Here is a 15,359-nt window from a genome sequence, read left to right on the forward strand (position 1 = left end):
TAATTGCTAGCTGAATTGTACTTAGCAGATGGTTAGAAAGAATGTTGATACAAAAACAGTCACATTATTCACTAGAGCCAAGCTAGTATCCTTGAATCATTGTTTTTGCATACTAGTATAAACTGTATTTTAAGAAAAATTTTATATTACAACACCTGTATATAGTATGAATTTAACTCAATGGTTCCAATAAATGCCATTTAGAAAAATGCAACTTATTATGGATGGTATTACTATCAGCCACACAAATGAACATCAGGAAAATTACATAGACTGTTTTTAGATGAATATATTAGTTATGTAAGTACATTTTTGGAGGAAATGGCATCAAAGTTGTTCACATGAAATACCCAAGATTGTTGAGATGACACAAATGCAACATAAATCATTTAAAAATTACTGATATAATTGTGTTTATTTAAATATAAAAATGGTTTTAATGGAGATATTATTTTCTCCATTTAATAGGTTTTATAAGGACTTTCCCAAATTTCATTCAGCTAGTAAGTTAAACTAGGTCTCTAGTGTGATGTGAACCTAGTTTTGTTTTATTCCTGTCTGGGACCTTAGATAATGTAAATCTGTTTTCCACAAGGAAGATGAATTGGAGAGGAAACAAATCAGAAGTGGAGGCCAACTAAAAGGTGATGTTTAGGGGGATGAAAATATCCTAACTGATTTGTGGTGATGATTGTATCACTTAGTGAAATTACTAAGTCATTGAATTATACTCTTGAAATGAGTAAATTTTAGTCTATATAAAATATACCTCAATAAATTTGTTTAAAAAATAAGGTGAATGCAACAGAACATATGAGAGATGATGAGGGTTTGGGTATTAGTGTATCTTTAGGAAAACAGAGAGAAGGGGTGGGGTAAAAATATACCAAAGGTATAAGATTTGGCAACACTGCTATAGTAGGAATAGAGGATAATGTTGAGACTGGCAAATTTATAGGGTACAGAGGAGTATATCTAGGTAGGAAAGTGAGGAGAAAGAATTCAATTTTGAAAGACTGTGATTCAGTTATTCCCAAGATGGCTTCAATATTCCCCTTGTCTTGACAACTACAGGTAGGTTTCTTCCTGACCATAGGCCCTGGAGCATCCTTTCCTTAGAGTGTTTGCTTTAACAAACTTGCAATTGTAAATTCTTTCTCTGCCCATTTGAGAGGCAAATTTTCTGTAACCCAGGAATATTTTTCTTAAGATTCAGGAGCTATTTCTTTGACATGTTATCATTGAATAAGATAGGGCCATTGTCTTCCAGTCTCCTTGGGAGAGTAGCAGCCTAACTTTAATAAGAGCTAATTAGCAAACACAGATGGTGACCAAATCTCCTCCTCCAACATCCTCCAATACTTTTGCATTAGCTTGCTCCAGCATTCAAGAATCTGCCTGCCTCTAGCTGATTCTAGCATTAAAAATATTATCCTGTGTTTTATTTTTGCAGAGTCTAGTTCAATTTTATCTCCTATTGCGATAGTCTTGACTAAAGCCTTCCTTGCTGCTTTTAATAAGTGTTCAGGGCAATCTTGCCTTTACATTTAACTGAGGGATAGCTACAGGAAGCACTCCAGTAAGCAGTTGAAAGGTTTGATCTAGTTGCTAAAGACAACTCAATGTCTTTCCTCTGCCTTATATTGAACTTCTTTAAAATATTTAATTTTTGTACTCAAATATTTCTACAAGCTTGCTATGAAAAACAGCAGCGTTTTGTTCCTACCTGTTCACCATTTCCAGCTCCTTAAAGGCTTTCCACTCACTTGGCTGAATGTTTTAAATACACGCACTCCTATTGGCTGAATCTTTTAAATACACGCACTCCTATCTCTAAATAATGTTTATATTGCTACTTCTCAATCAGTTTTATGCACTATCTGTTGACATTATCCCTAGGAAGCTTAGGATTCAGTTCTTGGTCCTGCAATCCCCACTCACTTCTCATCTCTCTAGAGATCATATTGTAAATTGGATTTAATAAATTTTCAGTTTTTACATAATTTTTACTATGAAAGTACTTTGTGCAGCTAAGCTGTTAGCACAGGATGAATAATTTTTCTTTCCTGAAGAGTATTTTATTTTCTCTAGAATTAAAAATTGCCTCAGGTTTTAAAAATTAGTTCTCTAGGTGCTTCTCTTTATGTACTTATGCAAACTTACTCCTCCTTCTTAACCAATCCTCTTTCCCACCCAGTAGCTATTTCATCAGGTTTGATGTCTTAAAAAGTCTATCCCAGAGCTTTTGAGCAGTTCTGACCTGGACTCATTTCTTTCCAGATATCTTGCGCAGCTCATCTCCTAGGATCTCTGTTACCTCTATCTTGAAAATTCCTTTTGTTTGCTGCCTTTAGAGTCCATGCTTTAGGAAGGCTGTTTTACTTCTTTCTTGGTTTATCACCGTGCTTTGGTGAAGTACTCTTTTTAGTACTTTTCAGAGAAAGAGTATATCAAAATAGTTAATTGGAAGGCCATTAGGCTGAGACGGTTCCTGTGCCTTGGGTTCCCACATAGGTAAACTGAAACCCAACTCAGATTGAATAGAGATGAAATATGAAAACTGCAACTTAAGCTTATTCAGATATTCATCCTTTAGTTCTCATATCCTTCCCCAGTTTTCCATTTCTGTTTTTTTTCCATATTTTCTGGGAGAGTTTCTCCAATTTTGTCTTCCAGTCATTGTATTATTTATTTGTGCTATCATATGTTAATTTCTAAAAGCTCTTTTATCAGCCCTTTGAATACTCAGTTTTATAATTTTATGTTTTTATTATAGTATCTTCTCATGTCTCGGAGGGTATTAGTCAGTGTTTTTTTTTGTTTGTTTTTTGTTTTTTTTCCTTCTTTTTGAAGTTTTATTCTTCCTGTATATGCTTGTTTCCTCTGATTTTTTTGGCATTTGCTTATTATGTTAAATGTGTTCTTTCATCTGGTGATTCTTATTTGTTCACGTTAACAGTATTAAAATATTGATTGACAACTTTGTAAGTAAAGAGAGATACTGTCTCTGTAGGTGGACTGGCTGAGTGCTTCCTTAGTTGATCCTATATCAGCATCTTTAAGTCTTTCCTCTTTGGCTACTCATGCTCCCAACTGAAGACTCTTCTAGTGTCCTGCCAGTGCTCTGGTAGCTGAGTCAGGGAGAAGGTGGCATTTCTACATGTTAAGTTACAGAAACTTCCCCCGCCCGCCCTTTTTTTGAGGTGGAGTCTCACTCTGTGGCCCAGGCTGGAGTGCAGTGGCGGGGTCTCGGCTCACTGAAAGCTCTGCCTCCCGGGTTCACGCCATTCTCCTGCCTCAGCCTCCTGAGTAGCTGGGACTACAGGCGCCCGCCACCACGCCGGCTAATTTTTTATATTTTTAGTAGAGATGGGATTTCACCTGTGTAGCCAGGAATGGTCTCTATCTCCTGACCTCGTGATCCACCAACCTTGGCCTCCCAAAGTGTTGGGATTACAGGCGTGAGCCACCGCGCCCGGCCCCCCAACTGCTTTTAAGTGCTCTCAAGTTTCCTTGTCATCTACCAGCCCTGAGACCCACTGTTTTACCTTCTCTAGAGGAAACTTCTCCAGCCTTCTTTCAAAGTGCAGCAGAGATAGTTGGGACATAAGAATCTGTTTCCTAAACAGACTTTCAACTGTTTATGTCCTCTTTTCCTGAAGAATATGATGCCTTGAATTGTGAACTTTTTGGGAGTTTGTGATCAAAATTGGACTTGGATTTCTAGGATGTGCTAAATTAGGTATACCTCCTGTCCAGCTGCTAAACCCTATCCTTATTTTTAACGCAGTTTCAAGGGAGAACACTGCTCAATTCTTGTGTTTAATTCATCATCTGTAACCAGAAGCATCACCAAATCTGAAGTATCAATGACAGCAGTAAGGTATTCAGAACAGAAATAGTAGTCATGTTACAGGCTACAGCAGTCAGATTACATCTGGAGCAACACTTTCCATTCTGAGCAATGTAATGTTGACAGACTACATAATGACTAGAGAAGAGAGATGGCAATAGTTTAAGGTACAAAACCAAGTTAAATGAGAAGCAACTGCAGGAACTGTTGATATTTCTCTAGACCAAAAAGGCCTCTAAGATGCTGTGATCAAAATTTGAATGTAGTTAAGGTGAATACCCACAGGCCAATGATATCAACTCTCTGTTCAAAGGTTTTGGAGGGCTGAGAATACTTATAGCTCCCTTAAAAAAAAAAAAAAATATATATATATATATGTATATCATATATATATATATTTTAATTTATTTTTTTAATTTTTTTAAAATATTTTGAGATGGAGTCTCACTGTTGCCCAGGTTGAAGTACAGTGGCATTATCTCAGCTCACTGCAACTTCCACCTCCCGGGTTCAAGCAATTCTCCTGCCTCAGACTCCCTAGTAGCTGGGATTACAGATGTGCCGCCACATCTGGCTAATGTTCGTATTTTTAGTAGAGACGGGGTTTCACCATGTTGGTCAGGCTGGTCTCGAACTCCTGACCTCAAGTGATCCACCCGTCTCAGCCTGCCAAAGTGCTAGGATTATAGGCGTGAGCCACTCGCTTAGAATTATCTAAGTATTTAAAGAATACTTAATTGACTGTTGTATCACAAGGAATTAGACATTAAATTAGACATTAAATTTCTTTACAGAGAACATAAAAGTGGTAACTGAACCAAGTGAAAGCAAAATACATTTTGGCTCAGTGTAAGGAAGACCTACAATAGGAGTCTCAGACATAAATGTGAACAGGGACCGATAATATAAATATGTGAACTGGCTGGATAAAGATATTAGCAAACTGAAAAGTGCATGCCATGTATAGAGTGATAGAGTGAGTAGCAGTATTGAAAAGTTCAATATTTTTAAAACTCAAATTTTGAAATTTATTTACAATATTCCAATTTTTTGACATTAATTTATTTTTGAAAACTTCATCTCTTATACCAAACATATGGGTAGGATGAATTGATCTTGTGGGACTCCTATTTGTAACCTCTCTAAGGCTTAGGTCTAACATCCCAATGTTATCATTGGAACTGTCCCAGTCAGATTTGGCTGCTTATGTATCAGGCATAACAGTGAGAATAAAATTGAACTAAATAATATCTAATTGCCTTTTGACTTCAGAAAGTCTGCACTTGAAATGTAATTTTTTTTTAATAAAAATGTAGTTACCCATGGAGTAACTGTGCCCATTGCATGATACCCAGTCTTTACTTTTCCTTCTTGTGCCTTTCACTGTTTTTGGTCACTTAACATCTTTGTGTAAAGCATGTAATTTGTGCTATGCATATGTGGTAACTTGTATGTGGCTCTTTTAAAAGAATTATCTAAGAATGAGGCAAAATTGCTGGCCAAACTGATTTTAAGTGTTAGTTCTGGTTTTCTATATTCTACATAGTCACTATATCCCCAAAGAAGTTGTGTGATGTAATGGAAAAAATAATATATGCATGGTGGATGCACACTAATCGTAATTTTAGAAGCTGGAATATACATTTGAGGCCATAACCCATTCCTCTAGTTTACATTTGAAAGTCTTGAGACCTGAGAGAGTTAAATGACTTGCTAAGTTGTGCCCAGTACATAATACATGGTGTTGGGCAGAGTTAGGGAAGAGAAGATATGATCTTGTTCTGAGGAACTTAATGATCTCAAATGACAGGACACCACACACACATCTATTTGAGCAATTTAAGGTATAGAAAATCCAAAATAATGTACTGAGAGCTTAGGAGTTTACTTTCAAAAAAAAAAAAAGATACTATGGAACTTGACCTCAGGCACAGCCCATGTTGTGTGTCCTTCCCCACACTTTCCGATTCTCCATCTCCTTCCTGCCATTACTTCTCTGCTGGAAAATTTCACTATCAAATAACTAATAGTAAATTAGGAGTGAGAAATTTATGAAAGAGTAATAATGAAGAGTAAATGCTAGCTACCAAGTAATTAGCTTTCAACTAATTAAGCATTATAATGACTGTCCCCTTGAATAGGGAGGCAATGAGCATTTTAAAATGAGTTTTAGTGCATTTCACTCAACTTTCCATAAGGTAGTGTTAATTCCTTCCAGGTAACCCTGATTTCTTTTCATAAAGAAAATATGGTAAAATGTATAAAACATTTATCTTTTATCTCTATAAATACAGACACTATTCAGGAAACAATTACTAAAAGAATGGAGTTACAAATTAAATTAATTCATTTTCTTCATAGAAAGTTAAAGAGAAAAACATAAATATCAAAGGACTAAGTCTATTATTTTAAAAGCAACTGTCTCATGACTGGAAAAGGTTAAACATGTTCAAAAGTAAGTGACATCTCAGGAAAAAAAGATGCAAGCTTTGAATTTTAGTGTTACATTTCTCAATGATCTTCCAAAAAGATATGTGGAAGGTATTAGTCATTGCAGGAAACTGAAGGTATATTATGATGGAATAAGGATCACATTTTTCTCTTTGAGGTGATTTATATTTAAATGAGTTCTCCATAATCCTTTAAACTGAAGTGCAAATTGGTTATCAAAGTCCTTTGCTGTAAGGGTTGTTTTACATAATAATGAATTTTACAGAGTTCCTCAAAGGGAAATATTGATTTAGGCAACATCACAGAATATTTCAGTTACAGTAACACCTCAGTGCCATAGACAGCATGTAAAAACTTTCTAAAATCTAAAATTTTTTATTAAAAAGTATAGGCAGTGTACCTTTTCTGAATAGAAAATACACTTGTAATAGAAATTTTTAATTAAGAAAGATTCCATTTAGTCTATCATTACTCATCTACTTTAACAAGTGTTAGTGTGAGTTGACCATGTGCTAGGTACATGGCTTGTGTTTTTTAAAAATGGGCTGTATGAAGGTACGAGGAAATGTCCATTTGTCTGTACATGGGTATGTTGCTACTAATCCTTGATAACTCCAATGATTATATTTTTAACTCTGTGCTATATAATTTACATATGCTACTTTGTTTATTACTCACCATGTGAGGCAGCCATCAGTATCATTTTATAAATGAGAAAACTGTGTATGTGGTATGTAATGATTTGAACCAGAGTTTATTTCTGTCATCCATTATGCTACACTACCATCTCAAATCTGCCTATTTTCATTCTTGAGCCCTATATGGCTCACCGCCAAGGGTAAGCTCCAACACTCACCTCAGTGATAAGAGTCAAAAAACTGACAGGCTCCTGTGTGTGGTAGCTCAGGGGCCCTAGGTCCCCATGAGTTCTCATCATTTAGGTGTTACCCAGATAGCCTTACTTCAGTGAAATCCTGGACCAAAGCCCTGGGGAGAACCTGAGATTGGGGCTGTAAATGGGAAAAGGCATTAAATTCAGTTACAAGCCGCTGTCAGTTTTTGACAGGCTCCTGTGTGTTTGAGACAGAGGTCTATCACTAACTAGATATACAGATCTAGGAAAATCACTTTACTTTTCTGAGGCTTTGTTTTCTCATCTGCAAAATGAAGAGGCCAAATTTATCAAGGGCTTTCACACTTTATTTATTTGTTTTATAAGAAGTGGAACTCTTCCAGCAAATTAAGTCTTATATTGAATGCCAGTATCTAGAACAGATACAGGGAAATGACACTGGTCAGAGCAAGGGCTGGGTTTTGAAGAAACATAAGTCTAGCTACCTACTGGGTCTCTTCCTAATCCCCATCTTAACTCTAAGGAGGCTTCGGAGGCATCTAAAGCCTTGTAGAACACACTTTTCAAACTGTGGCCTACTTCTTAGTTTATACCAGTTCTCATATACTTGTGACTTAAAAAATATCTGTAGCCGTATGAAAAGAGCATTAGAGTTGTACTAGAAAGGAGCTGGGTCAGGGCTGACAATTCAAAAGACAGAGGCTATTAAATTGTAAAACACGTAATCAAATAACTTGGCCTGTGGGTAGCCAGGCACATGCTCTTAGTCTTGAGGTTCCTGAACTTGGCTACTGAAGTGTTTCAGGGTGGCAGCAAAGGCAGGAGTGGGGCATTATAATAATTGTTGAAACCTGTCAAATTTTGCTGCAGTTAATTTAATTATATGTGAATATTATGTTAGCCTGATAGCATTATTCTGTTAATTGATTTTCTGAAAGCTTACTTGATATTGAGACAAACTCAATTGTGACTCAACTAGTGCTGATTATTCCATCAAAACACTTTTCCTTGCCTTTTATTTTTAGTATGAATCTTAGAAAAATTGGTTCATGTTCTCTAAAAGAAAAAAATCATATTTTATTATTGCAACTCTTGGCTTAAAGATATTGTTGGCATATCTGTATTAACCGCTGTTAAACTCAACCAGTGTCTTTCTGACCCTGTACTGCCTCTGTGATTGACAATGTTTCACTGGTTCAATTCTGACCTGTCTGTGATCACAGATCCTTTTCACTTACCTGCCTCCGCCTTCTGCTGTTTCTCAATCTTCTCCAGGCGCCCTAGCAAGGAGTCAATTTTAGTTTTGATCTGGGTTAATTCTTTCTTGATGGTCTGTAACTCATCTGATTTCACTGGAAAGGAGAAAGAAGGAAGAAAACAGCAGAGCATCAAATGCACCATAACTCACCTAGGACCCAACTCACAGGCACCCCATATTTTCTCAAGTCTGTGTCCAATCACATAGGATGTTTTTCAAAATTATCAACTTCTCATTACTTCTAGTGATCCTGGAATACTGGATGATTTTGCCAATTACAAATACGGATTCTCAGTGACATGAGCATTTAATCCTAAATCTTTTGACTGAAGGTTATGGAAATGGATAATGGAATTTAGAAATATTTTATAAAATGATAAATTTAGCATCATTTTACCAAATGATGCTAAATTAAATTTTAGCAAATAGAGTAAATCTTCAATGTGAGAGGGATTCAGATGAAGGAATAATGAAATCATAACGGATACTACTTTGAGGAACTATGTTGTAATATATATTTTAGCAGTCAATGATATTTTAATCCAGCTCCTTGGAAATTGATGGAAACCAGGATATACAATTTATCCTTTAAATAAAATGTCTTAGATGCGAGAAAACTCCAGCTCCCTCAAAGTTGCTATGAAGCTTCAGTTTTTCTTAAAAAAAAAAAAAAAAAAAAAAAAAAAAAAACCGGCAGTGAGTTGTGCATGCCTTCCTCTAAGCCCTGGGCTTGATGAAAAGGAAAATCACTGAAGTTCCCATTGATATTTTCAATAGTAGTGGTTCCCATTCTAGATTTTTAGAGTTTAGTACCATTTCAAAGAAAACAAGTGGGGACTAACATAAGACTGGCAACTTTTCATTTTGCCAAGTATGGATGTTAAAAACAACAATAAATAGCCTACTGTTGACTACAGTAATTATTTTATAAGGCAAAAAGGCTTAAGGAAAGAACAGTCTCATATTTCAAAGACAATGCTTTAAATGAAATATGTTTATATTTGTAAAAAGTTTACTGCACTGTCCTTATTTTTCTGAAAACCATTTCAATTTTATCACCTTTTCATTACTTCTAGTGATCCTGGAACACTGTATTATTTTGCCAGTTACAAATAGGGATTCTCAGTGACACGAGTATTTAATCCTAAATCTTTTGACTGAAGGGTATGCAAATGGATAATGGAATTTAGAAATATGTTGAATCCACAACAATCAGAGATGAAAGATTTTAAAACTATCACTATGGAACAGCTATACCTTCCTCCGAGCTTTTATTAGGTGGACTGGCAGTATTCACACCTCAGTCAAGAGCCAAGTTTCAAGATATTGGACACTTATTTGATTCCAGTCTATTTCTCTTCTGTCTCTTTTCCTTCTGGTTTCTAATAATCTCGGACTAGATATTCCCCAGACATTTCTGAGGGAATTAGAGTGTTTAGTTTGATTCTTTAGTCTTCAGACTTTTTTGAAAAAATAAAAAAATGCAATCTATGTTGCTTAAAATAGAACTATTTGTCAATTAAGAAATGATATAGTATACATGATATATTATGGATTATAAACACTAAGTCTCAAGGGAAGAACAGATTTTTATATAAAAATGAGAAAACTTTTCCCATTATAAAATCAGATTTTTTTTTTTTAAAGCAGACTTTTATTTACAATGCAAAGTTGTTTGTAAAATAAAAACTGCAAGAAGCATGGGCCCTCTGGAGTATCCCTCTGATGAATGACTAAACTGAAAGTAGTAGAACAGTGTAAAATACAGAATCACTCCTCATGTCAATTACTTCAAAGACATCAAAGTACCATTGTGGAATTGCAGCTAAATTTGAGAAACATCATCTGTCACAATTTCAAATTGATTCTGCTTTGAAGAGTGGTACTCATTCCTTTGATGAAGGCATATGCAGTTTTACTTAAACGTATCAAATTTAATAGAAAATATTTTATCTTATAACATTAGATTTCAATGCAGGAGAAATAAGACTATGGCTGAAAACTAACAGAATATATTTCTTAGCAATTAGAGCTACTCCTTAGCCCAGGAATGCAGTTGACTAATTTTAATTTATGTATTGCCTTAAAAAACATAAACCAATAAACCACTACTACTCTACTTTATTGAACCTACATTAGAAAACAATTGGAAATACAGACTCATCTGGCTGGAACTTAGAAGTCTCCAGGGAGCCAAGGTTTTGTTTAAGTCTAGACTCATGTCTAGCACTGAAAGAACACCTTTCAGATCTCAGCTGGATTATTGTGGAATTTGGGTCTAATAAGTTAATGTTACTCAAGAAACAATGCTCAAATGTAACACAGAAATCTGGAGAGATTCTGTCAGTTCTTTCCTGGACCTACCAGGAAATGTTAAAGTGAGCCTCTAACCCTATGCAGGCTGCTCAGTTCCTCTCTTAGAATGGGGGGGCAGCAAATGCTCATCTAGGTCCTGCAAAGCAGGCTCTACATATAATCTTGGCTGCCTCTTGAGCAATTGTAGAAGTCGTTTCCTCATCACACTTCAATATCTCAGTGCTGTCCTTGGGAGAAGGCTTGCCCCTTACCTGGTCCAATTGGCCTTAGTCCACTTTCTACTTTTCTTTATGCAGAGTCACTATCTATATATGGGCTATGGTTTTGTGCTATTACATCTGGTTTCTGGATGGAATGCCTGGAAGGAACCTCCTCTGTCTCTCATGTACTGTTCTTTCTAACTCTCTTCTGCTTTTGTTTTCTACTTTTTCCCCTCCTGTTAATAACTTCTCTACTGCACAGTGAATTATATTGTCCCTATTTTTGCTTACTATTATTCTCTAGTAGTTGAGTGTATATACATACATCAGAGATATTTTAGAAGACATTGGTAATACTATCTTCACAGGAAAAATATCTTTTGCTCTTTTTCTCTAGATAAATTTTACCACAGAAAATACTTGTCAAAAATTATACACAAATATGGTGAAACCCCATGTCTACTAAAAATACAAAAATTAGCTGGGCATGGTGGCATGCACCTGTAATCCCAGCTACTTGGGAGGCTGAGGCAGAGAATTGCCTGAACCCAGGAGACGGAGGTTGCAGCGAGCCAAGATCGTGCCACTGCCCTCCAATCTGGGTGACAGAGTGAGACTCTGTCTCAAAAAAAAAAAAAAAAAAAAAAAAAACACAAAAGCAGACATGCTGTCATAATAAAAATCTTTGGTTGTTTTGTTGAGGACAACTTATTTTTCTATGAGTGATTATAGGGCTTGAATTTAGAATTACCAAACAAAATCAGCAAAGTGATAAATTAAAAAAATTACAAAGTTCCTAGGACAAATTACTTTAGCTTATTTTTAGGCAAGAAGAACACTGGAGAAATAGAAGTCAGGTTGCCTCACTATTACTATGGTATTTTTATTTTAAAAAAGAAGTCACATTAAGTCATTTCAGATCTGCGCTCTCTATACAGGTCATTGATTTGGTGATAAATGTTATTACATTCTGATACAGTTGACAAAATGATTGTGCCTTCTGCTGTGACGTGAGATATAATCCAAAAAGAATATTAGGCACATGGGATGATACCATCTGTCTATATAAAAATGTGTGCATTTCTGACTTATGTGGTAAAAAATATTTCAATTTATTTTAATCATCTTTGGGTCAAGTCTATTCTGGGTAAATAAAGAAGCTTCAGCTAACTGTCTAGATCCGTGGTTCTTAATAGAGGGTGATTTTGCTCTGCGGGAGAGATTCTACTGTCTCTGGAGACATTTTGGCTTGTTATGACTTGGAGGGGTGGTGCTACTGGCTTCTAGTGAGGATTTAGTCTGCTCAACATCCTACAATGCACAAGATAGCCCACACCACACCACACCACACCACAGAATTATCTGACCCCAAATCCTGATCATGTGAAAACTATTGAAACCTTGCTCTAGATAATTATATAACCTCCCTTACCAATATCATGCTTCCTATCAACTATTTAGAAAACTGAAAAATGTTTGTAATCATGTGGACTTTGACAATAAATCACATTTTGTTATTATTTTTATTTTCCCCAGCCATTAATACATTATTTGAATGTCCAAAACAAAGAAATATATTTGCATATCACTTAATTTATAAATCAGTTTTAAATACAGTATTTCAACAATAAAGAATCTGAGAATCTGATGATGTACAGCATTTTCCCAAAGTCACGTGATAATGCACAGGTAAGAGTTTAGGCTGAAACCTAGATTTTCTTACTTTCAATTCTACACTTTTTATTATGTCATGCAGCTTCAGTTGATGTGAAAAATATGATCATCAGTTTCAGTTATTTCCTTCACTATGAATTAATGAACCACTGTGTTTAATTCAATAATATTCAGAAAAATAAAAGGAAGGTTTTTGGAAATCTTTATCATGATCACTTCAATGCCTCTTCTCTGCTTCCATCTGTCCCCTTCTTTATATATACATAAATATCCCATAATAAGAAAATGAACAACTGGCCTGAAGTTATAGGACAGGTGATACCCTTGTAACATAATACGTAATACAATTTTTTTAAAGCTAATTTAATATGAAGAGGCTAATTTGCTAGTCTCAGAAATAGTTTTCAAAAGCCAAACTTTAAAGTATTTTGCTAAAATAAATTGCAGCATCTGGTTATCACCCACCCCATAGATGAAATTTCCTAGAACAGGGAATTACATATATATGCATATGTATGTATTCATAATACTTATGCCTACTTACATCTATACCCATTATTTCTATATTTTTTAAAAAGGAAATGAAATGGAGAATGAGTGGATTTTATTCAATAAATATTCATTAAATGCTTACTATCTGCATCTGTTCATCTTGCATTTCATTAGAAGCTGCAAGTATATCATTTAATTTATTCCCAATATGCAAATCAGAATTGTTAAACTTACTTTTGGATTTGAACAGTGAATATTAGAGAAGTTAAGTAATGTGTTTTAGCAGGCTGGGCATAGTGGCTCAGCCTATAATCCCAGTGCTTTGGGAGGCTGAGGCGGGAGAGTTGCTTGAGCCAGGAGTTTGTGATCAGCCTGGGCAACATGATGAGTTCCCTATCTCCACAAAAAATAAGGAAATTAGCCAGGCATGGTGCTATGCGCCTATATTCCTAGCTCTTCAGGAGGCTGAGCTGGGAGGATAGCTTGAGTGCAGGAGTTTGAGGTTACAGTGAGCTATTCAATCGTGCCACTGCATTCCAGCCTGGGTGACAGAGTGATACCCTGTTTCTAAAAAATTTTTTTAAAATATTCTTTAAAAAGATTGCTTTAGCCAAGAGGCAATAATTCAAGTTTAGAGTGGGCTGCCTGACGCCAAAGCCATGGGTATTTAGGTCCTACCCTCCTACCCCCCACTGCCCATCATGAACTTCTCATCATGGTGAACTGCCTCCCTGGTCTCATGGACTCTATAACTAGGGACAGAAAAGAAATATGTAAGTAATTTATTATGATACGTATAACATAAAATACAAAAAATGAGAAATAGTAAAAATCTTCTGTCACTTGATATTAAAATTATCTCCCATTTTTAAATTTTCTGGTCCCCCCTGCCCCCAACCAGATAGTAAGTGCCTGAAAATGAAAGATCACATCAATTTTGTCTATGGAATATCAGTTCCTCAGGGCTCATGTCTATTTCATCAATGGAAAATTAATACCTGTCTGTGTTAGGTGCTGATTAATTGAACTTGTATCAACTATGTGGGCAAAGAGAAAAGATAAATTAGTTTTGATGATAACTGATTGTGAAAATAGTCATAAAAGAATAGTTTTTGAGTTATGACTGAAAAGATACTTTAGATTTCAGCAAGCAAACATGGCCTTCTAAGTAACAGAAGTAGCAGATCTCAAATCACATAACTTGAAAATACACGTCACACTGATTTCTCTTAGACCCTGGAGTGTAGGCCAGAATTTGTCCCCTTGTTTCACCGACTGATGCAACATATTCTGTAACTAATTTTCTCTGAGCTGTAGCATTTTAAAAGATGTGGTTCAAAGTCAACTGTAAAATGTATGACAAAAAGTAAAATGCAAAAAGCAAAAATAATAGTGATGTCACATTTCACAAATGTTTAAGAGTATAATCTGTGCAAAGCATAATCAACTTGAATGAATTTGTAATTGAAAATAGAAAGATTAGATGTCCATACAAATAACTACGACATGAAGCAGAAGAGTGTAAGTTCCATAATAAAAAAACGAACAGCTGGCCTGAAGTTAGAGGATAGGTGATGCCCTTGTAACATAGAGGGGTCTAAACTTGTCCTTATAAGAAGAGGGAATTTATTAGACAAGACACATGAAGAGTAAACAGTGTGAAGACATGGGGATAAGATAGTCATCTACCAGTCATGGAGAGAGGACTGACACAGACCCTTACCTCACAGCAATCAGAAAGAACCAAGCTTTCTGACACTTTGATCTCCAACTTTCAGCCTCCATCATTGTGAGAAAATAAATTTAAAGCCACCCAAACTATGGTACTTTGTTATGACAGCCCTCGCCAACTAATGACACCCATCATACAGATGTCCTAAAATATCATTTTGAGCAGGTAGCACTTTGCTGAGAATTTTTTATCTTGGCCCTGCATGAAATCCAAACCCTTCAATATTCTGCACAGTTTTTCATTATCCTTTTACCCAATTTTATATCTTGTTTAATAATAATGTCCTCAGTTTATTAACTGACATTCCTAGCAATAAATCTTTACTTCAGACTAGCACAGTTTATTATCTATTAAGACTTTTATATTAGCTGACACTGTTCTAAGAGCTCTACATGTGCTAGCTCATTTAATCCTCACAACTCTACAGAGAAGGCAGTAAGATTATCATTCCCATTTTATAGATGAGGAAACTAAGGCACAGCAAGCAAGTACCTTGCCGCAAGACACACATAATAAATGGCTGAGGCACT

General features: G+C 35.6%; 1 protein-coding gene across 5 annotated transcripts in view; it reads right to left on the minus strand.

Moving 5' to 3' along the window:
* RALYL (RALY RNA binding protein like) overlaps positions 1-15,359 on the minus strand; it is a 715,531-nt gene that overhangs the window by 40,340 nt on the left and 659,832 nt on the right. For all 5 annotated transcript variants that reach the window (XM_050801558.1, XM_050801556.1, XM_050801557.1 and 2 more), the window contains one exon: positions 8,396-8,509. In XM_050801558.1, coding sequence (XP_050657515.1) covers positions 8,396-8,509 — 114 coding nt within the window. The remainder of the gene's footprint in view (positions 1-8,395; positions 8,510-15,359) is intronic.

Source organism: Macaca thibetana, chromosome 8, assembly GCF_024542745.1.
Source record: "Macaca thibetana thibetana isolate TM-01 chromosome 8, ASM2454274v1, whole genome shotgun sequence".
Classification (NCBI taxonomy): Eukaryota; Metazoa; Chordata; class Mammalia; order Primates; family Cercopithecidae; genus Macaca; species Macaca thibetana.